At 39.3% G+C, this 24,772-nt stretch overlaps 1 protein-coding gene, 1 long non-coding RNA gene and 1 pseudogene across 4 annotated transcripts; 2 read left to right on the top strand and 1 right to left on the bottom strand.

The window, feature by feature from the left end:
* Positions 1-980: 980 nt before the first annotated feature.
* LOC144657546 (uncharacterized) lies at positions 981-4,067 on the top strand. Of its 2 annotated transcripts, none has more exons than XR_013571547.1 (3): positions 981-1,584; positions 1,793-1,847; positions 2,004-4,067. It is a non-coding gene; the product is annotated as an uncharacterized LOC144657546 (long non-coding RNA). The 2 variants fall into 2 exon arrangements; XR_013571548.1 differs by having other exon boundaries at positions 1,731-1,847.
* A 964-nt stretch (positions 4,068-5,031) lies between these two features.
* On the bottom strand, positions 5,032-12,450 carry LOC144657526 (uncharacterized; annotated as a pseudogene). The gene is made up of 2 exons (XR_013571542.1): positions 12,250-12,450; positions 5,032-11,651 (listed from the first exon to the last, which is right to left on the bottom strand). The product of XR_013571542.1 is annotated as an uncharacterized LOC144657526 (transcript).
* A 4,738-nt stretch (positions 12,451-17,188) lies between these two features.
* Positions 17,189-23,985, top strand: LOC144656300 (uncharacterized). Its single transcript, XM_078516533.1, has 4 exons — positions 17,189-17,587; positions 18,259-18,509; positions 20,819-20,930; positions 22,256-23,985. Exons 1-4 carry the CDS (start codon positions 17,515-17,517, stop codon positions 22,912-22,914), a joined length of 1,095 nt encoding a protein of 364 aa, XP_078372659.1. The 5' UTR covers positions 17,189-17,514; the 3' UTR covers positions 22,915-23,985.
* The last annotated feature ends 787 nt before the right edge of the window (positions 23,986-24,772 follow it).

Below are 24,772 nucleotides of genomic sequence, written 5' to 3'. Positions count from 1 at the left end.
TTCTTCCCGCCTGGCTTGGCCGAGAATTTCGCCTGTGGAACGCCTTTGGAACGGCTTTGATTCAGACGCCGTACTTTTCATGTGCCGATCCTAATTTATAAATTATTATAATGTATTTTGACTGGTTTTATTGGAACTCTATTAGGAACGGCCTCAGAACGGCCAAAAAGTACGGCGTCTGAATCAAGAGGCGCACTTTTGTCAATTTGGGTCGGTCCAAATTCGAATTGAGTTCGGCTCATGAAAAGTACAGCGTCTGAACCGGGCCTTACACGCAGGTTTCGGTCTTATTGCGCTTATGTTTTGGTTTCAATATAGCGAAAGAACTAAATCAAATAGTGAGTGATAGGAGGGTTTTTCTGTGATCCAAGGCTCGTTTCCCTCGTGAATCGTGAAACGGCCATATTTTTCCCCATGAAACATGATTCAGGGAAGGGTGGCTATGGATTTTTTCGTGTTCCGTGACATGGGGCTTTTTCCTCGTGAATCGTGGAATGGCCTTTTTATTTTTCGTGAAACGTGGTCTAGACCCCCCTTTACCACACTTAACAAGCGACGAATGTTATGTCCTCTACAACGTACAAAAGAGGTTTATAGATCGATTATAGACAAGAATGTGCAAAAAGTCGAACAATTCATGTTACGGCTCGCGCTCATGGCTGTTTGGGAGATCACGTTTCGCGAGCGTAACGTTTCTCGTTTCGCGCCAACAGACGTAATATGTCAAACCGTTTGTGAGCTCTCAAAAATATCGTTAATCGCCCTCTACTGTCTCTACTGAATTGCCTGTACTGTGAAAAGTAAAAACTGGAAAATTTGCACGCATTTTCAATCATTTCAAACGATAGCTTTTCGATGGCTTCAGCATGCTTATAATTGACAGAACTGAAAGATGTCGCCAAAAAGCATTCCCTCCCCTTCTGTAACCTCTGACTCAAACGTCTTAAGTTATTGTTTCTTTGACTTTAACCTCACTAAAACGAAAATATTTGCTCGGTTTGGTTAAACAGTTCAAAACGCTAACACACTTTTGTGACTGAGCTTGTCAGGCACAAAATCTTCTGTTTTTCGTTTGATTATTTTTAGAAAATATTCTTGCATCCGTCCTGAAATAACAACATTCCAGAATTTTAATACCTTGCTATATTATATGACCTATTGTCTGTTTTGTGACCAGATATATATGGATAAGATATGCAGTTTGGTAAGCCTCTTAGTTAGGAGGATCATACTTGTTTAATTAGTTTAGGCCGTTGTTTGCTTTTTGAGAAAATATGCGCTATACGAAATATCACTCAATCGCTTCCAAATAAATTTAGTTGAAGACTTGTTTTGTGTTGATGGCAAAATATACACTGCGTGCTAGCCTGCAGGCATGTTATGACAATGCCTATTCTTGTTGATGTTTATTCTTTCCGCCAATGATTCACTTTCAATTTTAAAATTCCAGTCATGTTTTCTGTTCTTTTATCGTGTTGTTTTCTTAAACGCATTTGTCTAACTATTGCCAGATGGCGCAGGGATAGCTTTTTCAAAGTGATTTACGAAAATTTGAACGGCTGAATGACACCGCAATGGAAACAAGTTAGTCAAATTCGCAAATTTCATGCTTTTATCTTTGTTTTTCATAAAAGAGTGCTGCATGGATAATTACCCATTGAACTCTACACTCTGCAAAGGCTAATTTGCTTTTGTTTAGTTTTTGCTTAAACAAGATCTATTCATTGCAGCTAACCGCAGAGTTTTATTACCCGTTCTCACGCAACGCCTTATCAAAGATAATTTTACATAGGTGCTCATTCACCGTTTAGCAGCTGAAAAACAGGTCAACGACATTTTCGAACGAGGTATGTATTGATGGGGTGTGCACATTTTCATATGGCAGTTTCCGGATAGTACTGTACTGTAGGTATTCGACACGTTCGCGGTCTGTGACACATGGGTATTTTATAGTGATAGCAATCTAGTAAAAGCTAACTGTGAACCTATCTTCTTTGGTCAAGGCAAAAGGCTTACTCAGAGGTCAAGATGCTTTTGTCAAGATGCGTCGGAAGATGATCACAACGAGATAAACCGAGAAAAGTGGGCAAACTGCATGCATAGCTTCCAAATTCAAGAAGACATCTGGAATGAACGTTCAATTTCAATAGTTAAAGCAACATCTCTTGGACGTAAAAGTTTGAATTGCCATTCAGAGGAATAATTGGATTTACTGCATAAGCAGACGATCAGGTCTTCTTAATTGATAAAGGAATGCCCTCAACAAATCTAAAGACGAGCTTGGAAAATGCGGCTTTCTTTCTACGCCGGTCGAAGATCGGCGCTGCTAAACAAACCAGAGAACAACAGTTTGCGAAGTTACCCAGCTCGAGATTCCACGAATTAACAGAACTTTACAATGAACACACTCCACGACATAACAAGGCAAAAATTGACAAGGTTGCTCATTTATTGGTGCAAATTCTGCAAGTTCAAGAAGTACAAACGATCAAGGAATATTCCATGAATGGGTATACTTTTAAGGTGCACGTGTTGGAAGACACGGAGTTCTAACATATGGCCAACTGTCATCACCGTGCAACATGGAATTTACTGCATGGCTGTAAATAGGTTTCTTTTAAAAACACCGACGATTTATTCATTCACAAGGAAATCAAAATCAAAATGATCTATTATTTGTAATGAAAAGATAAGGGGGTCTGTAAAAGTGAACTGAATCAGATAACCAATTGGAATAATTCCACAAAGCTTCTAACTTTAAATACTGCCTGCGGACGATCGGAACATCAAACTGTGATAGACCTTTATTCTGTAAATGGTAAATTAAACGAACCGCAACACCATGTTAGCCATGATAATATTGACAGTGATGAGTCAACGGATTTGCAGCCTTCAAGACTCCTCGTTCCATGTAAATATGTAACGACATTTGGTAGTTCGATTGAACCTTTCATGTTTAAACTGAACTGCACCACAAACACAGCCTTGTTGCCAAACATAACAACAGAGTCGTGCTCCAGAGTTAAGAAAACATATGGTCGAGTGGATCTTACTCTCTTATGCTAATGTGCGTCAGATAATTCAAGCTAATTCTTTTTCAATCGGTTGACCACAAGAAATAAGTGACGCATGCTGGTCCCATAAGTAGTAACAGCTCGATCGGGAATCCACGAATCGGTCCATTATGGTGAAATTTATGCTTACATGGCATGATAATTGATAAATGGACATGCCAACATGTCAAGGGTGAAACAACTAAAAAAACTGCCCTTCAATTTTCCAAGTGTGACAAGAGGATGTTTCGCAAATCCGGCTCAATCTTCCTTTGTTCTAAATCCCTTGTCTCCTTTGGCTAATACGCTCGTAAATTACCTCTCTAGTGCTTTAGTTTCTACCTTAGTAAACTAAATGAAGAAAGGATACATTGTTTCTACGTTCTTTTCTATTTGATGATAATCAGTAAAAGGATTTTTTATCAGGTGGCGTGACTTAGCGCCTTTGACGTCTTAATTTGTTTTGCTTTTGCAATTGTTTCCATGTTGGAAAGGTGTACCTACTAAAAGCTAGGGCTAGATATTCTTTAGATAAAAAAAAAACATGCTTTATGAGTAGCGATATCGATAGGATTTAGTAGCTGGTGTGAATGGCCCCAGAATCATACTGATTTCGTTGACCCAATCACTTCTGAACAATGAAGAAATGAGAATGTTATTCTAAAGCAACAAGTGGTTAATGTGTTTGTGGCATAAAGTAGTACAACGTGGATTCTTAAATATCATGATAACTTTGTTAACATCATGTAAGTAAAGGCATCCATTTTTTAAACAAAAGACGTGTCTTTCTCCAGGATAATCCTCTCCTACTTTGTATAATAAATGACATTGCTATTTATGTTCAGCTGGAGTACAATTCGTAAAACGAATCTTTAAATTTCTTGTAAAAAAATGAACATCAATTCGTCGTAAATAAAAGGAGGTTCATGGGAAAAGACCTGATGCCTTTGGGTTATTTTTAATTAAAATCTATTTCAATTAACAACAGATAATTAAATGTTACTGGAAAAGAAACATGCCTAAACGATGTTGTGTCAGTGCATAACTGAAATGCTATGGAAAGAATTAAAAAAAAAAAAAAAAAACATAAAAAAAAGAATTAGTTTAAATTCGATTGTCATCCGTCTTAATCTTCGTCGGTTGAAACCATTCAAGTTGTTTATTTTTGCGTTTTTTTTTACTTTTTGTTGTTTTTCTACGTTAGGCAACTATTATTTTGAGGTTTCCTTTAATCTGAAAGAAATCAGAAAAATGAAGTAAAATAACGTGATATTGCTCCTTTATTTAATAAGGTTCGCTTGCTGACACGTAAGACACATGACTGCATTTTCTATTTTGGAATCAATGTCACTTGCCAAAATACCCCCTCATGTTATTTTTAAATAAAAATAGAGCAATAAAAGTTTTAAGGGGCCATTGTAAGAAGATCTTTCGAGATCGCACCTGCTAACAGGCTACCTCAAACAGCAGACTCCCTTGTTTGGGTTTCGTGCGAGTGTCTTTTGTCACTAGCTTTCTCCTCGCCTCTAGCTCTCGCCAGTCCAAACTCACGGCGCCTGCGGAAATATAGACTGCTCGATGGCAATATTGAATTTCACTAACAAAGCAATAGCTTTTCGGAACATCTTAAACTCTTACATACTTATGAAAACTAGCTACTGTTATAGAATTTCCGAATCTGATTGGTTCTTAGCAGACTCTAATTGACTCTTTTAGAGCACTCGGAGTGTAGGTGTATACACTACACATCATGTATAGATTCACATTCTTTTGAGAGAATGAGCAACATTTTTCTACAATGCGATTCTTGGCAACCAATCCTTGGAGCAGACTCGTACCCGTCGTTCTCTTGCTTTTGGCGGCGCGGGCTCGGGGGACGAACTTGTTGCTGTCCTTCCCTCCCTCTCCACGTGCTTCGACGAGTACGACTGGGTACTAGTCTGTCCTTGGAGTATTATTATTTAGAGTCGAAAACAAAAAGGAAATCGCCTCAGAATAATATTTTTTCTCAGACTTTTTGAACATAATAGTCATCATAAGCTTTCGCTTACGGTGAGCGTTAATTTGTGACTTGTTATCACACATTGTTATGGATGCCAGATTACGAAAATAGCAACTTTTCCATTGCACGATCTGTCTAATTGGAGGTAGACTATTACCGCGTCTAACTAAGTCGTTTCATTGCTATTTCTCCAACATTAAAAAACTGCCGTTGTCTGACACCTGAAAAATGTTCGTTATAGATGGTGTTAGCTCGTTGTAGGTCGTTTTGGGGATGTAACTCGAACTGTTCTAGTGCAGACGGCCTTTTTTTCATGCTTAAAAGTTCACAAAGGTCATGTATCCTAATCCCGTCTTAACAATTGTCAAAATTCTTCTCAAGTCAAACTTCTTATTCTCACAACGCAAACTTGTTTTTGGTTTATCAACGGACGGAAACTACCTCACGCGAACTAAAACGGAAAAGTTAGTTGATACAAAGCTAGTCCAGATCCAGGAAATTCTCACTAGAGCTTATAGAGGCTAACCGATGATGCCACTAGCATGTGCAACATGACTTTTAGGATTTTTCGTCACCCCTTCCCTTCCCTCTAAAATAAAATAGGCCATTGAGACCAATTTATGCCCCACTTGGTTGATATCGAGTCTATGGCAGTGACAACGGTATTATGATTTAATACGATTATATTGCTTTCTCTAGCTTATCCTGTCATAAATTTGCCTTTGAAAGCCCATATGCGTGGCTGAAGTCAGCCATAATTTACTTGGGTCCGATCGTATTTTAGCGCCTTTTTTGACCGCGTGACCCAGTCAGTTTCAGTAGAGCGGTCGTGGTAGACCAAGCAGAAGCTAATATTTTCGTTTGATTCATCTTCCCTTAGTCGTTTCATTCTTATATCCCGAGGTACGGATACATTCTGCTGTTAAGGTCATCTTTGTGCGTTCTTTTACTCAGAGTTAGTTTGGAGATTAAGCTAAGGCGCTAATTCGTAAAACGGTCGAAGCCATTTTTAACGGCCCGGTCTATATGCCATCATTGGTAAACATTCTTTTCCTAATGGGCGATATCACATCTGCTCTAGTTTATACCTGGACTAGCTATAGGGCCTGGATTAAATTTTTTTTTAGTGTTGCTTAAATGGCATCGACCTTTTACGAAAGGGACACGTGCAGCGGCGACTAGGTTGCATCGCATAATTTACGTCATTTAGATGAATAGTATTGTGTACAATAACAACGCATTTCAACTGTTGGCATCTACTTGGAATTACTAGGCTAGATTAGCTTTAACTCCTCAAAGTCCTCTTTTGTATTTTTTTGCTTAGTATGTATTGCAAGTTATTGTTGTATTCACCTGATTGAAGAAAGTTTCTTCAATCAGGTGAATAGAACAATAACTTGCAATGACATACTAAGCAAAAAAATACAAAAGAGTACATAGAGTTGACCTATGAAAAGCATGAACCATAAACGATGCAGCCCAAACGTTTCCTGGGAAATCGAAAAAAGTAATCGTCGTCTGTGACAGAATGGACATTATAATAAGACAGGTTGCATAAATCATGCTCTTAAAGCTCTCAAAGAAAGAAAAACATCTTGATTATAAGTAAATGGAATATTACTAAGCTTACCAATGCTGTCTAGCTAGAGTCCCATTCGGTCTTATTGTTCATGGTTATGCTTTCACCAGGGTCAATGTTTCTTCAATTTGGTGTATGGTAATTGGTACGATAACAAAATGTTTGTGGGTATATATCTTTGTGCAACGCCTGCGTCAAAAGCACCCTCCCAAATGGCAGATATCCATAGAAACTCTACTCACAACTTCCACCTTGCATGCATGCCCCCAACGTATTCTACTTGGAATCTCTTAAAAGGACCACATCACAAGTCCCAAGCATAGAGATGCTCCCTCTCCAACACATGCAAACACGATACGCTGCTCCGAGTCGGCGTCATCTTTGGTAACTTAGAAATGGCCATGTCGAGGATGAAGGAAACATCATATAAAAAATAATTGAACTAGCTTCTCGAACCAACCAGGTACCAAAATCTGCACTTAAGTTCCTTGAAACCTGACGTTAGGCACATGGTTCTGGAAATCCTGTGGAGCGGTTCATTCTCAGTTAGGAATGCCAAAGTCGCTGGAATACAGCACAAGAAAGGAAGAGCCTGGCATAGCCTTCAGACGACATATGAATCCAGTGTAATTCAGTGCAGCATCATTGAGGCGACCACCGCAATCTCATATGCAATTATCGTATGACTTTCACTCCTGCGTGGTACGTAGCCTCAGTAGAAGAGGTACATTCGGCTTCAAATGCCGTTACCATGGTAGCTCTAGCATATCATTTTCTAAAAATGAAAACCAACTATCTCTTTTAACTTTCTTTAAGTTTCTTTAATTGCCGATGGGAGCTAGGCGCGGTGGCCTAATGGTTAGTGCGCCAGGCTTCGGATCGAGCGGCCCAGGGTCGAGCCCTGGCAGGGCCACTGCTTTATGTTCTTGGACAAGACACTCTACTCTTATAGTGCCTCTCTCCATCCAGGTGTAATTACTTTTGTTAATGTAGCAAATAAAAGTTTCTGTCACTGCGAAATGGCAATCACCCTTAGGTGGCGACATAGTCTCTGAATCTGTCCGGGGGTCGGGTGGCCCTCCCCGATCTCCTTGGTGCTATCTGTGTCTGGATTGGGCTCTGATCCTCCACTGAAACATCACTTGCTCAAATCTCTGGGCTAGGTGTAGGTTCTTGCCCACACATCTGCTCACGTTTCGCTGACTCTATAGCTGGAGTCACAAATCGCTTGACATGCTGGATGTTTCGTTTGTATTCCACTCCTTGAGGTGTTTTTAACTGGACCTGATCCCCGTAACGTGCTGTCACCTGATATGGCTCTTTCTCGTAGTTTTGCGACAATTTGTTCTCCTTCCTCTTCTCCAGTAACACCAAATCTCCCTCTTGTATGCATTTCTCTGCTGCATGGTGCTTCTTGTCAACATGGTCTGCACCGATTTGCTTTTTCTCTGCATATCTTTTCTAATTTGTTTTACTTTTACTTCCATAACCATCACTCTTTCCCTGACAACACAAAGCAAAATGACCATACCTTCCGCATTTCGCACATTTCTTTCCCTTCGCTGGGCATATCCAGTCCCTTGCCAGATACCCTTCTCTTCCACAATTTTAGCACTTTTTGTTTTTCTCACCCTCTTTTCCTTGTCTCGTCTTGACTGCATTGACACTGTCTACTACTCTACTTGTGGTGTCGGTGGGCTTACCGTCATGTTTGTTGGAAGTCGCCCCGCCGCTTCCCATGCAAGAGCTTTATCTAGCGCCTCTTCCAGTGTAATATTCCTTTGATCCAACAGTTTTCTCTTCAGTTCAAAATCCGTTAACTTCTTGATCAGCTAGTTCCTCAAATTGTCGTTCAAACTTGTTCCAACATTGCAGTGTCGGGCCTGTTTTCTTAGCCGAACCATAAACTAGTCAGCAGTCTCTCCATTTTGTGGTCTGAGTTGGCGAAAAACATGGCGTTCGTAGGGAATGTTCTCCTCGACTCGATAGTAGGAGTCTAGCTTGCGAATAGCACTTTTGTAAGCATTCTCACCCTCCTCTGGGACAGGGCCAGGGTCCTGTAGATCTTCAAATATGTCCTGTACTCCATCCCGGCGAAATGTAAGAGTTGAGATGTCTTCTTACGAACATTCTCGACGTCCTTTCCTTCTGCATAATATTCAAACGCTTGCTTCCATTTACGCCAGCTCTTCGCGACTTGCGAAACCGGTCCGGTTAAATCCAAGGGCGGTAAGTGCTTCTCAGTCATATTTGCACCATATTCGTCGCCAATGTAGTATTCCTAAAGGCCACAAAGGCCAGCAACTCGATCTCACAAAGTGGCACTTTCACATTCGCACTGAGCATACATAACACACTCCTTCGCTCGACACGTGACCACAGTTTCACGCGCTATTGGAGTCCCGCGCCGAATGTCTATACAAATGTAAAACACTACAAGCATTATTAACGTGACCACTGCAATTTTATGTGCAAATATCATTTAAGATGGCCGTCTCGCGTGGGGGCCTAATAGAAGTCGACGTTGCACTTTACCCACAAGCACTTTGCTCTCCCTTGGATTTACCTACAGGTATAGCCAGCTTCCAAGGCCGTTAGCATTGTACCGCCACCATTTTCTAAGAATAAATCATGAACAACTATTCCCTTCAATTAAAAGCACGGTGGCCTAATGGTTAGTTCGCTGGACCCCGGATCATGCAGTCCGGATTGAAGCCCTGGCCGGGGTCATTGTGTTGTGTTGTTTGGAAAGTCACTTTACTCTCATAGTGCCTCTCTTCACCCAGGTGTATAAATGGATACCAGCGAACTTTTGCTGGGGGGGTAACCCTGCGATGGACTAGCATCCCACCCAGGGGGGATAGAAATACTCCTAGTCGCTTCATGCTATAGAAACCGGGATGAGCTCCGGCCTGTATGGGCCACTAGGGTCGACGCAGACCTTACATATCCCCTTCAATTAAGTGTCTTCAATTACCACAACCCCTGAAAGCTCTCATTTTCTTATTTCCAAAGGGTTAGTTAAATTTTAATTCTAGGCCCCATCAAGAACTTAGAGCTCAATACTTCGAAAAGGGCGTTGGCGTCAAATCTCTTCCAATACGTCGGGTGTTGCACTTGTGTGGGCCATGTTGCACTTTTAATTAAGCATTGCAGCTAAACACCGAGAAAAACCAAAACAACAACAACGACAACAAAAAATGTATGCATAAGGTGAAATTCAAGTCGCGCCCGCTTTGTATCCCAAATAAATATTTGTCAGTCACAGTACTAATAATCAATGTCCATTTTAGTTTGAACGGACCAAAGCCCTATTGTTGGAAGGTCTACCACTCTAGGGGGTCTAAGGCTATACATAATAGACACGCATATTGTCCCTGTTCAACACCGTAATTTTGATTGGTTCATTCGTTGTTGACTATTCTCTGAAAGACCAATAGACCACGATCGCACGGTCGATCGCACGCGCTTTGCCCTCCCTTGGTTGGAGGATGGTGGTGATGGTGTGGGGACTGTATTAAACTGGTAACTTTCTTTCTTTTCCTTTTTTGTTTTCACCCATACAAAACTTGGAACACCTTACTACCTCAGTGTTAAGTCGTCTGGCAGCAGTGTTTTAATGCTATTGTCTGGCTTTTTTTCCGAGTCTTTTACTAACAAGTTTAAACACGCCACAAATCCGACAAATTGATAACTAAACAATTGTAAATATGCGAAAAGTAGATTCCGACTAACGGCGTTCAAGCTTTAGAGGTTATCCAGGTTAATCCAAATCGGCACACTAAAAGTAGTTATCACGTTGTGAAAAGCCGCCTTCTTTCTGAAGAAATGATAAGTATTGTGAGTATGGGCTTAGTGGTGGCTTTTCGTGCGTGAATAAGCGTACCACGGTGACGCGTCATAAGCATTCGTTGAACCCATAAGCTTACTGATCTGAACAAGTGAATTTCCCGGTTAAATAGCGAAGATTCGACATCAAGCATGCTACAACTAGGTCCGTGAAGGAGAAAACTACCCAAAACGACGGACCAGCATGATTGCGATCAGTTCCTTTTCTATATTAGAATATATTTTAAAAGAATATCGAGGCTGAAATGTGCGAAATTTTAAAAAATATTTTAAGAATAAACCCGAGGCTGAGATTTAGAAAAAAACATAATTTGGTGTGTTGAAAATGTGTAAATACAATAAGATTAGATGTTTTCAACTACCCCTAAAATTTTTCCTTTCTCTATAAAATGACAAAACTAGCTAGTTAAAAGGAACAAAAGCAGCACTAGCCGTACGTTTGATGCTGATAACATTTCTGCAAGAAGTTATACCCAAATGTATTATAAAACACAAAAATATTTCAGCCTTAAATCGGCAGAAAAATAAGAATATTCAGTCTTGGCCAGAAAAACAATATTCTTATACGAAAAAGAGTTGAGTAAAAATGAATATCACACATCAGTCTTCATATTCGGCTTGTGCAATGCATGATATGAAGGCATCGAACTCAGGTCAACTAATTAGGTCTATTCGGACCTCAAAATTTCAGGAATTGGCGAGTTGTCAATGAATTCTTTAGCTAGCGTTCTAAAGTCCGAATTGTTTCTAAGACGTCCTTTATGGCGCAAGAGGCCACTTGAAAAGCTTTTAACAGTTTAAACCTCAACCTGTTAACATTTTTTCTTTTGAAAGAAAATAAACATACTTTAGTTCGGCCGGGTAATGCATTTGGGAGGTCTTTGGAGTTCATAAAACGCATTTGTTACTCGCCAAAGTGGCACGGCATATCTTTAGTTATAAATAGTCTCACGAGACACTATTAGGAAGAAATTTAGACAAAAAGGAATGCATTCTCTAAAACTTGCCTTTGCCAAAACTCCCCGGAAGAGACGGATTACCAGCAGAGCTCTACTGATACAAACCTTTCCGGACAATGACGTCCTCTTCTGACGATGCAATTAATTTTGTGTCGCTTAAAACAGACTGCTCCCTTTGTCTCGTAGGCGTGAATGACCAAACCTCATTCCTTAAATACAGGAAGCACAAAATAGAAAATAAACGTTTTTAAAAAATGCAGGAAACTGGATAAAAAATATTTTCTTTCAGACTTTTGCTCGCCTCAATTATGCCGCGTGAAGTGGTTCTTCAGTCATTAAAACGATACCTCCTGATCACCAGATCATTAAGCCGTTATTCACAATACAGGCCATTCTTTGATCCTTCAGAATAGCACTTCATAAAAACCCAGCCTTTTTTCAATCTCAATATTTGACGAGCCGGAGACCTTTGTAGCACCCAGAAGCTGATTTATATATTAATTAGCTTAAGTGGACACACGCATTTGGCGCCAGTGTTCTCACTTTCTGTTTCCCCTTAAAGATCAAAGTTTTCCTTTCTGACAGTTTGAAAATTTGTAGCACGTCCAAATACTTCATATGAAAAGGTCGTTCGCTAGGATTTGAAGCCGGTTAACTGGCTTGTATAATAGCTATTTGCCCCCCCCCCCCAGAATCTCGTAATGTTCAGTGAGTAACTGAATAAAAGTAGCCTCAAATTTCACAAGTAAAAAATGCGAGTTAAACTTCGGTGTTTTAAAATCTATTTCTTTAAGCGAGACAACTTACCTAGGCCTTTTATTTAATAAACAAACTTAAACGTGATATCGATTCAAGATTGTTATCAAGTACTCCCTGCTAAGAAAAGGCCATATATTGTCCATGTTGTGTCAAGTTTGCCAAGTTGCGACACGTACATATTTTGAAACAAATAGAATTTGCTTGAACTGAAAAACATAAGTTTATGAATTTGATATGCGTGAGACTGGAGCTCGGGTCCTTTGATGAAATACTAAAACATGTACAGAACGACAACTTGACCATTAATTTAATGGTAACTTAAGGGAGCGATGACAACTTGCAGTATCTTATCTTAATCTCTTCAAACGATATTCCTATTATATTATTCGATAAGATTGGCCATTTCCACCAGTAATCAATATATATCTCTTCCGGAGTAATGTAAATCAGTTATCATATTAAAATTCTCATTGATATTGTGGGATTTTTCTTTTTACAAACGATATATATCCTGCACGTTTTAAATAGTCGCTTCATTTATAATGACCGCTTTTAAGTACTCGGTGCGGTCCCAAAGAATTTATCTTACGATCCTGTCATTCACAGTCACGGATTTATTTCACTGATTGACTGGCACAAGACAGAGAAATATTTCTGGGTGTAGCATAGCGCGAGGGCAGATAAAATTTCCTCGTAAGTCGCTTAAGTCGCCAGAAAGTCCAGAATTATACTTCAAAGCGAGAAGCCTTTGATGAAACGTATTCATCTAAAGCAAGGCAGACGCTAGCATATCAACACTTCCGAGGTTAGAAAGAGAGGTGCTACATAGAAGTGGTCAACAATTAATTCATCAACTAAATCCTTGGGCAGCATGGCTATAAAGAGCGCGTCGGGTCAACGCGATGCGATATCACGAGTCACAACAAATCTGGATAAAATCCTGGAGGAAACCGAGTACGTTTTGAAAAGCAGTAAATACACAACAGGTTCAAGATCCCTCGACAGAAACGTCAGCTCAATGCCTAGGGACAAACAAAGTTTGGCTGAAGTGACAAGGCGAGCTACATCAAAGTTCGAAATGGTCAATGTCTTGCTACAAATCCTTCAGAAACAAGAAGAATTGACTGTCGAAGAGTACACCATCAACAACAGCACGTTTAAAGTTCTTGTTATCGAAGACACGGAGTTTTAACTCGTGGTTCGGTAACCGACAGCATCAGTTGAGGCTCTTTAATGATCTCAGAAAAAGTTGCAGAAACAGTGCAAAAGAATTGTCCGTGAATATATTGACAAGGGAATATCAATGTGCTTTCCATATCACTACTAACAGTGAACAAGCAATTTATTTAACTGTGGAATTTCATTGGACAGTATACGTGCTGTCTTGCGTACATATTCATGCCAGTAGTTTGTACTCCTAAGATAGATATATAAATATTCGTCATTAAGAGATCAGACGTTACATAGTAAAAGTATATTTATTTTTAAAGATTTGACCGAAATGTAAACAAATTAAATTGTCATACGTGCAATGTAAAAGATGACTATAAATGCCAACTGCCAGATGAAATAGACTTTTTGAAAAACTGGAAGGGTCCTAGAGCAATACATGCAGAAAGCAGAAGGGATGTTTCTTTTGATGTAGTTTAAATGTCGAAATCGCCCGCAATTAATCTTGCGTTCTCTGTGATATTCTGATGTTATTATTACTAGAAAATGTTCATATAATTTGGTCAGTCCAAGATGACTTAAAGCTAAATGGCATGTCAACACTATTTGTGTAAACCGAAACCAAACCGTGTGATTTCTTGGCCGATCTTTCTAGACACCCATTGCTTCCAAAAATACGACTTTAACTCTTTCGCTGCGGTTGTCGGACTCGACATTTCTTGTCTCGTGCGGTCGCTCGCGCTCCTTCCTCCGTCTCCGCCTTTCCTCTCCCTCGGCTGCCGGCCGTCTGCGGTGGCGGTCCGTCTTTCTGTCGGCCGACTTGCGTGAGGTTCTCGGGGTGCTTCGGGTCTCACCGCAGGTGGTCGTCGCGTCCAGGGTTCGGGCCTGGTCCCTCACTGGGAGGAGCTTCGTGGCAGTGCTGAGGTGCATGGATGGGGCTCGGTGATGTGGCACCTCCCTCGGCGGATGTGTGTGCGTGCGTGGTCACGCACGCAGCACTGCGGGGTAAGGTCCAGAGTCAGCGGGGTAAATTCTTGCCTTGCATTTCAACAGTGGCTGGTTTATTTTTTCGCGTTGTTTGGCGTGACAATGTTTTAAAAATGCTCTACTTTCACTTTTTTCTTTTTAGCATTTTCTATAGTTCACATGAATGCTAAGCTATCTGTACCTTTGTACCTGGACTAGTATGAAAGTCGACAAACATAAAAACTGAGGCCAAGCGTTTTAAGAAATTGAAGGAAATCTTACATCAGTTTAAGCTGGTTTCGGATGGTGACTACAATCGATTGTCGGAATCATATCTCGACCTTAAGGTCTTAACTGATAGGGATCGACCATCAAATAAGATTTATTCTTATCTTATCAAAGGTTTAGCAAAGTTTTAGTTGTTTTGTTCAAAGCACAAACGCGAACTGTTGATTAATCACCCGACCATGAGATATTTTAAGCCCTGAATATCGCCGAACTATTAATAAGACAACGCAAAACAACAGGATATCATATAAGCTATTTTTTTTTTCACGAACTGCAAAACTGAACAAATAATTGATATCGTTCTTTTAAACGATATGTTCAAACTGAACGTTCGAATTGCACCGTGAGCTCGTCGTCAGAAGTTCTGGAATTGTTATAGACGGGTCATTCGGATTATGTTTCAGTTGGATCAAAAAGGTCCAGTATCATATCAGAAGGGAAGCGCGTCACTCTAATCGGTAGAACTTTGATGGAATTATAGTATTGATCTTCATATGGCCAATACGTGTACCAGAATTTTGGGGCATCATTTTATTAGATGCCCATTCGATGCAATTTCTAAAAGTATATCATGTACCATACCATATCATGACAAGGTATAAAAGTCCGTTATATTTCATTACCTCTTTCACCAACAGAATTATACTTTTAAGAGTCAATTATATGGTTCCAGGTTTTATATCTGTGGAAGCAGTTTTGATATGTTCTTAGCAGGGAACAGTACTTCTATGGCTCTTTGTTTGCCCTTCTACCAGAAACCCTTATGAGTTTCGGCTTCTACTTATACGTAATAAAACTATATTTAGCTGTCGAGCAGTCATTAAACATTTAATATGAGATATTATATTATACCACACGTGGTGATTATCATCTTTCAGTTTGTTGAGGAAACCCTAGAATGCTGCCACTGAAACGTAGTCGTGTTTATCCCGGAGTATTTACCCAATGAGCAGTGCTTTCATGTCGGTATCGTCCCCTTCACTCTCAGTTAATCTTGTAGAACAAATTTTGAAACTATTTTGATTTTAATTTGATTTTGTCCAGTCGATGCTTTTTACTATTGTCAGAGCAACTAGTAATCTTAGGCAAAATAAGAAGCGCTTTGGAATAATCTTCTCGTAGTGATTTTAATTATTGTATTTAGTGTTACAAAAGAAGGATAATACCACCGCTCATGACTAATTCAATTAGAAATGCACAGAGGTCGTCGCTTCTTTGCGAGAAATCGCTTCCCATGTTTATTTCCACACTCGTGTCAAACTAAATAATGACCATTTCTTATTTACTAATCCACTCAAGCATACCGGAAAAGTATCACTAGCACATATGTACTGGATATCGATATGGACTTTTTAATCTGAAGGCTTGTATACTCACTCTGACGTCATCATGTTGTGCGTCGATCATGCACAAATGGCAGTGTTTCAAAAGTACCAGTTAATTTCAGACAGATTCAGTCAGGGCAGACTTTATAATTACCGTATTTATTCGAATAAGCGCCCTGGGCGCTTATTAAATTTTTGGACTTGAGAGTGGGCGCCTATTCGAGGCTGGGCGCTTATTAAATTTTCACCATTTTCAGCATGTAGTAAGTTAACCTTGCAACAAAACGTTGAGATTTAATTACCAAAGCAGAATTTTAACTTTTCATTGAAAGGTTCTGTAAAATACTAAGAAAACTCGGTCTTTGGGTAGGTTTCTCAGCAGTACAAAGAACTTTAGAGATTTTAATCCAGAGAAGAAATAATTACTAATCAATACTCCTCGTGTGGACTTCAGTTTTTTTGGGGGTGGGCGCTTAATCGAGGCTGGGCGCTTATTAACTTTTCTTACCTTCAGGGTGGGCGCTTATTCGAGGTTGGGCGCTTAATCGAATAAATACGGTACTATGGAACCGGATAAAAACGATTTAGAATAATGTAGAAAAAGTTTAAATGCTAGGAGCTGCATGGATAATTAAATTCTATTCACTGAAAAACTAACTAGGACTAAGAAACTAAGAAAGCGGCTAAGATTTCAATCACTGAGAGATTTAGCATCTTAATGTATAAACCCCAAAAATATAAATAAAGGACAGCCCCCCCCCACCCCTCCCCAGTACGCCCAAGGAATAAACATTAGCAGAAAAAGGGAGCATTTACTAAAGTAGTACTGACAGAAAGGTATTTATTAGACGCCAAAGCGACTACAACGACATAAAAAGTCAGGGAGAACTTATTTAGAAGTCTGTAATGTTAATATATTCAACACTGCCCAAAGCAGGCGCAGGTGCTGAAACAAGAAAATCAACTACTCAAGGGATAATTGGCTCGATACACCATCAGTTCTTAGGACTTATATTTAAAATAAATTCGAAAATCAAAAAGAGAATCAACTATTTAATAAAAATGCCTTGATTCAGTTGAACTTTCGTTTACATTTTAATGTTTACATTTTAATGTTACATTTTAGTGACATTCCAAAAGCCCCCCCCCCCCCCCCATCCCCCTGAAAAATTTGTTTCATTACCAATCTGGCTAGATTCCAATAACAGAATGCCTGATTGGTTTCCGAGTGTTGCTAAATCCATAGTAGCCTCAAAATGAATGAATATTTAACGACAAAAAATAAATTTAAACTAAACCACTATAGCACCAGTAACATCTAACATAGTTGGTTAGGCTGATCTAACGAAATAACAAATGCATATATATTAATGTATGCCGGTTTAAAAGTACCTGCTATACTTAATCGCGTCCTGCTGTCTGCACAATTACAAAGGATGCCAAATTAGGCTAATTGGGTTAAAAGGAATTAAATGACATTAATTATTTAATGTGAAATGAACGTACCAGTTTCTTTCTGAGTTTATTCACTCGTTCGAACTCCACGAACCATCGAAAGCGACTAATGGCATTGGCAAGGATGTTTGAAATATTTCTACTTTTCATTTGCTTTACACAGAAATACGCCTTAACGAGTGGTATGACCGAAATTGTGTTTGTATTTGTGCATGTGTAGTTTGACAGTGGCCTAATTTGTTTTATAAGAAGCAAAAAGCCGTAGACAGTAACTATTTTAATTTCAACGCTAATGAGGAGACAAAAAGGAAGTCTTATGGGCTTTTTGGCATAAAAAACACTTACCAGCTAGCTACTTACGTTTATGTTAAACAAAAAAGGGTTATTGCGCGTGATGCTAAACTAAACCTTACGCCATCCCATTTTTTAAAAAAAATTCTAAGGAATGGAATAGTCTTAGCTTAAAATCTTCTCAAGTAACGTGCTTTGGTTTGTAATATTACCAAATAACTAGAGAACCAAAAATTTTGGGACTTGAGACAGAGGCAAAAATTGCACGTAGGTATGAAGCGACAAGAGAAATCTGTAAAGGTTCTTGGAACGTTCGTTTTGGAATATTTTAGTTTAAATGAACAAATACGACTAATAAATTGTCACAGGAAACGTGATAAGAAACTCTTGCCGTTTGTTGTACATTCTAAGGACAATCGCCAAGATAACCTGGTTCGTGAGTAATTATCTTTAAATATTTAAGTGGCGTGTTCAACGGGGTTTGTTTTTCTGTATCACCATGTTTACTGAACTTTTCTGAAACATTAATAACTGCTTATGGAAATTCCTTATTTTTTTCAAGAGTTATGTAGAAGCCTACGATTCACAAATCCTATTCCTGGTTTTGCGCTTTTGAACCACGTAATAGGGGAATTGAAAGTCCAGGACGATGAGCAATGCAAGCTACAGTGCTACCTGGAGAAATCATGTTTCTCTTACAACTTTGGACCTTTGCAAGGAAACGGTTTCTTGTGCGAGTTGAACAACGCGGATTCATCGTCTCATCCGGAGGATTTACATCCACGTGAAGGGTTCGTGTATCAACGAGCCGAGGTAATAACATTTTATGTATAATTTATGTACAAACCCTAAACTTTTAGAGGTCTAGTTGCAAACTAATGGTTAATGCGCAAAAGACATTTTAAATCAGAAGGTCCGACTTTGCCTGTCCGAGGTCGTTGTGTCTTGACCTAAATTTTCCATCACTGTACCTTTCTCTACCAAGAATTAAAAAAAGGCACACTGGCATATTCTTCAGACAGTGCGCGCAAAATATTTGAGGGTTGCCATGAAGCGGTGAATTTGAATCTTATCCAGAGGGAGCTGCAACTACTTCTAGTCGTTTTATTCCAAGAGAACTAGGAGGTTGTAATCATAAGGCCGTCGTGCCTCCCACAAGCCATAGCGCTGGTTCTATTAAAATGCTGTTTTATTTGAAGAACGTATATTAATGATTTAGGAATGCAAAGGCTTGCAAAACAAACGATAAAAATCCGACGTTTCGGTGTCTTCATGACGTCATTATCTAGGTAACTATCACTCTTCTAAGAAGCGTGAACTAAATTTGCATTATAGGGAATGTCTACATTCCCTATTATGCAAAATTAGTTCACGGTTCTTGCTTCTTGCGCTTCAGCATTTGCGCGAAAGACTTTTGCCCTCACTTTGCTGGGAAATTGTCTCAAATCGCGTGCATTTCACAGTAACTTTAGTAGCTTCAATTTCATCAGTACGGTTTTCGCATATTCCGGTATATTCCGTTTGTAAACGATTGATAAGGTCGGCACTGGAAGGCATGTACTAAACCAGGAACACCGAAACACCGGATCTCCCCCATCCTCGGAGACCCAGGGGCAGTTAGTGGGGGCGACGGGCGCTTATCGGACACGGATTTTCGGGCGAAGTTTAAACTAGCGTAACAGCCCCTGGGCACTTTGTCTTCCACTTCCACTCCCCCTTGCCACTTTTGTGGCCTCCGGCCTCTTCCCTTCGCTCTCTCTTTGAGAGTCTCCACGCTCATTACGCCTCACACTCTTATTTTTCTCTCCCCCTTCTCCCTCTCCTGCCCGCATCCTCCTATCCAGCTGACAGTAGGCCTGTAAGGGGAGCGTGGGGGTCCCTCACCCCACCCCGGCAAGGCTTTCTTTCTTGAACTGTAGTCAGTTGCTCGGGGGACGGTGACCCGGGTGGAGGGTCACCGCTTGGATAGGGTGCCCTTGGGGGCAGCCAACTTTTTCCATTAACAGTTTGTTTTTTTCCTCGCCTCAGGACAATCCGAGCGCAATCCCAAACAACATCGAAGTCGGCGGTACTTGTCCAAGTTCTTCTCTGTCGTTCCATTGGCCGCCATTGTTTCTCTCTCGCCAGTCTTTTCCGGGGGCCGTGGCTCGGTCCGCACTTCTCTCCTCGGTAATAGCGCGGGGGGGGGTAACCCTCCTACCAGGGACACTCTCTCCTCCCTTACGTGCGACGCCTTACCGTGGCCACCCAACAAAGTTCCCTCGTATTATTTTCAGTGGACGCCCCTCGCTTGTCGATCAATGATACTTTCGTGTTTTCACATCTTTACGTGAAATATTACAAGATGACATTTGTAGTTGTGGTGGCCACGGTGGCGCGTCGCACTGTAAACGGGTTTTTGTTTAATTTATTGGATATTTAATACAAAAACAAACTTATAAACAGAGGTGCTCGCGTATAGCTTTAAAAACGTTTGGTTTCCTCCTGCTACATAACTTCCCAGTCTCGTTGTTTTTTTTCTTTTTTTTCTGCCCACTAGTTCATCCGTGACGGGCTAACAACAACACGAGTCTATGAGGAAACACTTCGTGTGAAGACGTCGAGTCGCTTGTCACCTCGCTACAATCAAGAGGAGGAGTTCACGCTTCTGGAACTGGTTCGGTAGACAGTGCCCAGGGGCTGTTACGCTCTTGTGTAAACTTTCGCCCGAAAATCCCGTTGTCCCGATAACTGCCCGTCGCCCCCACTAACTCCCCTGGGTCTCCGAGGATGGATCTCCCCAGAATAGCCTGGAACACCCTTCCAAAAGCTCACCCTTACCACCAAATGCCTAACAGCTAACCAAACTACTAATCGCTAACTTGTAACCCTAATCCTAACCGTTAACCTACCTTGTTTATGGGTGTTCCGGTACGTTCTTGGTTTGAGTCCATGCGCACCGGAATACATTTGGAAAATACTGCGCAGCGTTAGTTTAATTATGTAGATTGACGTCTTTCTTGTTGTACAGCTGCAGCACTGCAACCACAGAAGCAAGAAGAAAGGTGTTCATTGTTTGTCGATCAGCACTTTTCGTTATGTCGTAGTATTTAAAATTAAATATTGCCACCTTTTTTTTATAGGAAATGTGTGGTCAAACTGCCTGTCCTTCGTATGCTGTTTGCAAGTACGACAGTCGTGGCAAGAGAGACAGATGCATTTGCAAGGCAGGAGTTCTAAGACAGGGTTGCGAAGGTAAGCATTCTAATAAAGAAAAAAAGAAACAAAGAAATAAACACAACAATTGAACAAACAAAGGAAATCGATAGACAAGCAAATAAAACAAGCATGATAAGAAAACAAAAGAACAACACCGATTGCAAAGTGGCAAACAAGCAAGTAAGCAGATAAACAGACAAACAAACAAACCGACAAGTACATGCAATGCAGTTTTCAGATGCCCCCCCCAACTTTTGGGGGGGGGGGTCTAATTTAAAAAAAATTGGAAATACCCCCTAAAAAATTGGAAAGGAAGAAATAAAAAAATTCATTTTTTGGATTAATGAACTTTGCTGCTTGGTAACGTGACATACCACACCCAATTGTTGATATATATTTCAATCCAAATTTACGAGAACTTGCAGATATAATGATTGACTAATTTTGATTTCTACGAATGGCTCTAACCACCAAGTTTAGTGATCTAAACGGGAATTTACAAATTTATTTCTTTTGTTTTAATTACAACGTCTTTCCTTTGGAGAGGGACTGGGACTAGGTAAAAATAGGAAATAACGAAGAAACATTAAACGTTTTTCAGAATCCCCGTTTAGAACGACGTACGGCAAGGTGAAATTAAGTTTTTGAGAGAAAAACCAATAGATTTCTAGTACGTTTAGATCTCGTAACTTAACTGGTCACAATACTTACATTTTAGGGCGTGGTCAGTCACGTGACCACTTAAAGCTGAGCCAATCATCAGAAAGTTTGATTTCCCATCTAAATACACTATTAGAAGCCAAGTTTTTGAGAAAAAGACCGCATATAGCAGAAATGACCAAAACAACACATAAATACTAGAGTCATTCCTTAATTCATTTGAGTAGGTTTGAATTTTAGAAATAATATAATTTTACTTTAATACATAAACAACCACATAAATCCACATAAATTTTTCGCTTTGTTGAGTTTACGCCTTTCATCCTCGGCTAACACCTTTCAATCCTTACTAAGAAATGGATAAAATTCAATAACAGAAAGCCAAGAGCAGAAGGAATATACCTATTTTTGCAACTTAAGTTGAAAAAGCTTTCAAGAACGTGGTCTAGCCACATTAAAGTGTAATATGCGCTATATTTTGATTTTGCACAATCTTATTAGCCAGTGGTTGTTATTTTGGGTAGCCATGCACTTTATTTCATTTTATTTATTGTCTGTATTGTAAATTTAATTTAATTAAGGGTGTGAATAAAGTTGTTGTTGTTGTTGTGTTGTTGTTGTTTTAGCCTCCTAAATGCGAAACAATAGCTATTGTTTAATAATTTCCACTTTATCGTATACCTAACAAAATTTTATCTTAGCTTTAGGGAGGAAGAAAAGTGACGCTGCCAAATCTTGCGAGGAGCTTAAACGCCTTATGCCCAGCTATCCATCTGGTGCTTATTGGATAGACCCGGATGAAGGTAGCGGCAATAATGCTTTCCAGGCCTATTGTGACATGGAAACTGACGGTGGAGGTTGGACCCTAGTTTACAGCTACACATTCACGGACTACGACAATTTCATGTCAGTTACTAATGCAGTTACACCAACACCTGACTGGCCCAGTGAAGGACAAGTTCCTTCATCGACAACAGTACCCATAAATGAAACACATTTTGCTGCTATGAGTTTCAACCTCTGGCGGTTGGTGGGTAGCGAGATTCTTATCAAGTCCAACATAAATAACTGGATTGCTTGCTTGCCAGATGTGGGTAGCCTCGTAGAATGGCGTGCTGGAGGTGTTATTTGTAGAAAGATAAAGGAAGTGACGAACCTATGTACCGCCGTACTACCAAACAATGTTCATCTCGGCAAATGTGGCTCAAAGATTAGAGCAGGAAATAGCCTTTCGACACACTATTATTGTTTTAATACTTGTTTAGATTTTAAGTCCCCATATCACGATCCCTGCGGAACTTCCAGAGGCAATCATTTACAAGGAGTACATAACCCACATGGAAATGTTTTTGTCCGTTGATCCACATAATCTTTATCTGAAGGTTGGGGCAAACGTTCCACGCTCTGGCCAGGTGATTAACTTTGAGAACGTCGTGAGAACTTTATAACAACCGATCATAGAATGCTAGCAGCTCTGTTATAAAGTGCGTCAGGCTACACGGCTTCTTTTTGTACAATTGAATAACTGTGGTTTGGAATCCATGAGTTGAATTAATACACGTACTCAGATAAACATAATGTATGGGCACGTTGCACAGAATTGCAAATTTCTCTACTGTTGAAAGATTTTCATTAAAAACAAAAACGTAGGGTTATAAAGAGTCAAAAAGAGATACTTCACGCCAAATTTTAGACTGAAAGGTGTAATATTCAAGCTTTAGAATTATTTAATCGTACTTATTTAATTATTTATTGAATTATTTACAGAGCAATGTATGGGCACGTTGCACAGAATTGAAAATGTATCGGCTCTTGAAAGGTTTTCATCAAAAACAAAAATATAGGGTTATTAACAGTCAAACAGAGATACTTCATGCCAAATTTTAGACTGACAGGTGTAATATTCAAGCCGTAGAATTATTTAATGGTACTTATTTAACTATTTATTTAATTATTTAATTAATTAAAAAAATAATATATTTATTTTATATCTTGTTTGTGTAATTAGTTAGTTAGTTAGTTAGTTAGTTAGTTACTTAGTTAGGTAACAATACATACTAATTTATGTACTCGGAATGTTTTATACATATATATTCTTCATATTAGGTTACACGGGAGATGTTAATTATTACAAGTCTTATCAATAAGGTGAATTGGAGAAGTATAAAAAAAAAAACGATACAAAACAAACAACAACAAATGAGACAAAGGGAACTAAGGGCCCGGTTTAAAATCTTTAAAAGACTCCGGTAGAAAATAAAAACATCCTCAACAAAAAAGACTTAAGAGGAAATCCGCCAGGACTTCGAGTAGTTATTGGACAAAATTATGTACCAAAACTATTTACACCTGATTGCAAGCTTTTGTGTTACTGCTTCAAATATCTTATTGAAAGAAATCTTTTCTAACAACACCAAACATCGAAAACAAATTTCAAAGTTCCACTGAATTCCCATGAATTGCTTAAAAGATGTGAGCTTTTGCCCATAGCTTGTGAACTTTGAATATCATTTTCTCAAACTCTGATAAGAAATTGTTGTACCAGAATTATTTCCACCTTATTGCAAACTTTTTTGTTACTGCTTCAAATATCTTATCAAAAGAAATCTTTTCAAACAACACCAAACATCGAAAACAAATTTCGAAGTTCCACTGAATTCCACTGAATCGCTTAAAGACGAATACAAAATGGCTACACGTGAGATTTTGCCTATAGCTTGTGAACTTTGAAATACATTTTCTCAGACTCTGATAATAAAATTGTTGTTGGTGTTATCACGGATAATTACTTACATCTTTACCTTTTATTAAGGGTAGGAAATAACGCAATAGGATTTAAATTATTCTGGTACTTGATTTTTGTCCAACTTTAATAAATATTACTCGACTTCCTAGTGGATTCCGTCTTAATTCGCTTAACAAGACCTATAATTCATAAGTTTGCTCACATGAAAATAGTTATGACTGTCACGCGGCTTCCTTTTGTTTTTGACATGACCAAACAGGTAGGGTAATGTTGCACAGCACAGTTTTGACCAAAAAAATTAAACCGCTTTCGACATCTGTTGAATTAAACAACTCATTTATCAATCTGTATTTTATGGTGTAATTCCTATTAGTTTACAATTTGTTCACGTTACCTATTCCCTTAACTGACCTCTGGCACCCTAATAAAGCTCACAGATGAACACCTACAAAGATTGAAAATAATTAAATTA

Source organism: Oculina patagonica, chromosome 6 (genome assembly GCF_052425735.1).
Source record: "Oculina patagonica isolate OP01 chromosome 6, crgOcupat, whole genome shotgun sequence".
NCBI classification, from domain to species: Eukaryota; Metazoa; Cnidaria; class Anthozoa; order Scleractinia; family Oculinidae; genus Oculina; species Oculina patagonica.
Note: the sequence above shows the minus strand (reverse complement) of the source record. Positions and strands in the feature narration are given on the sequence as shown.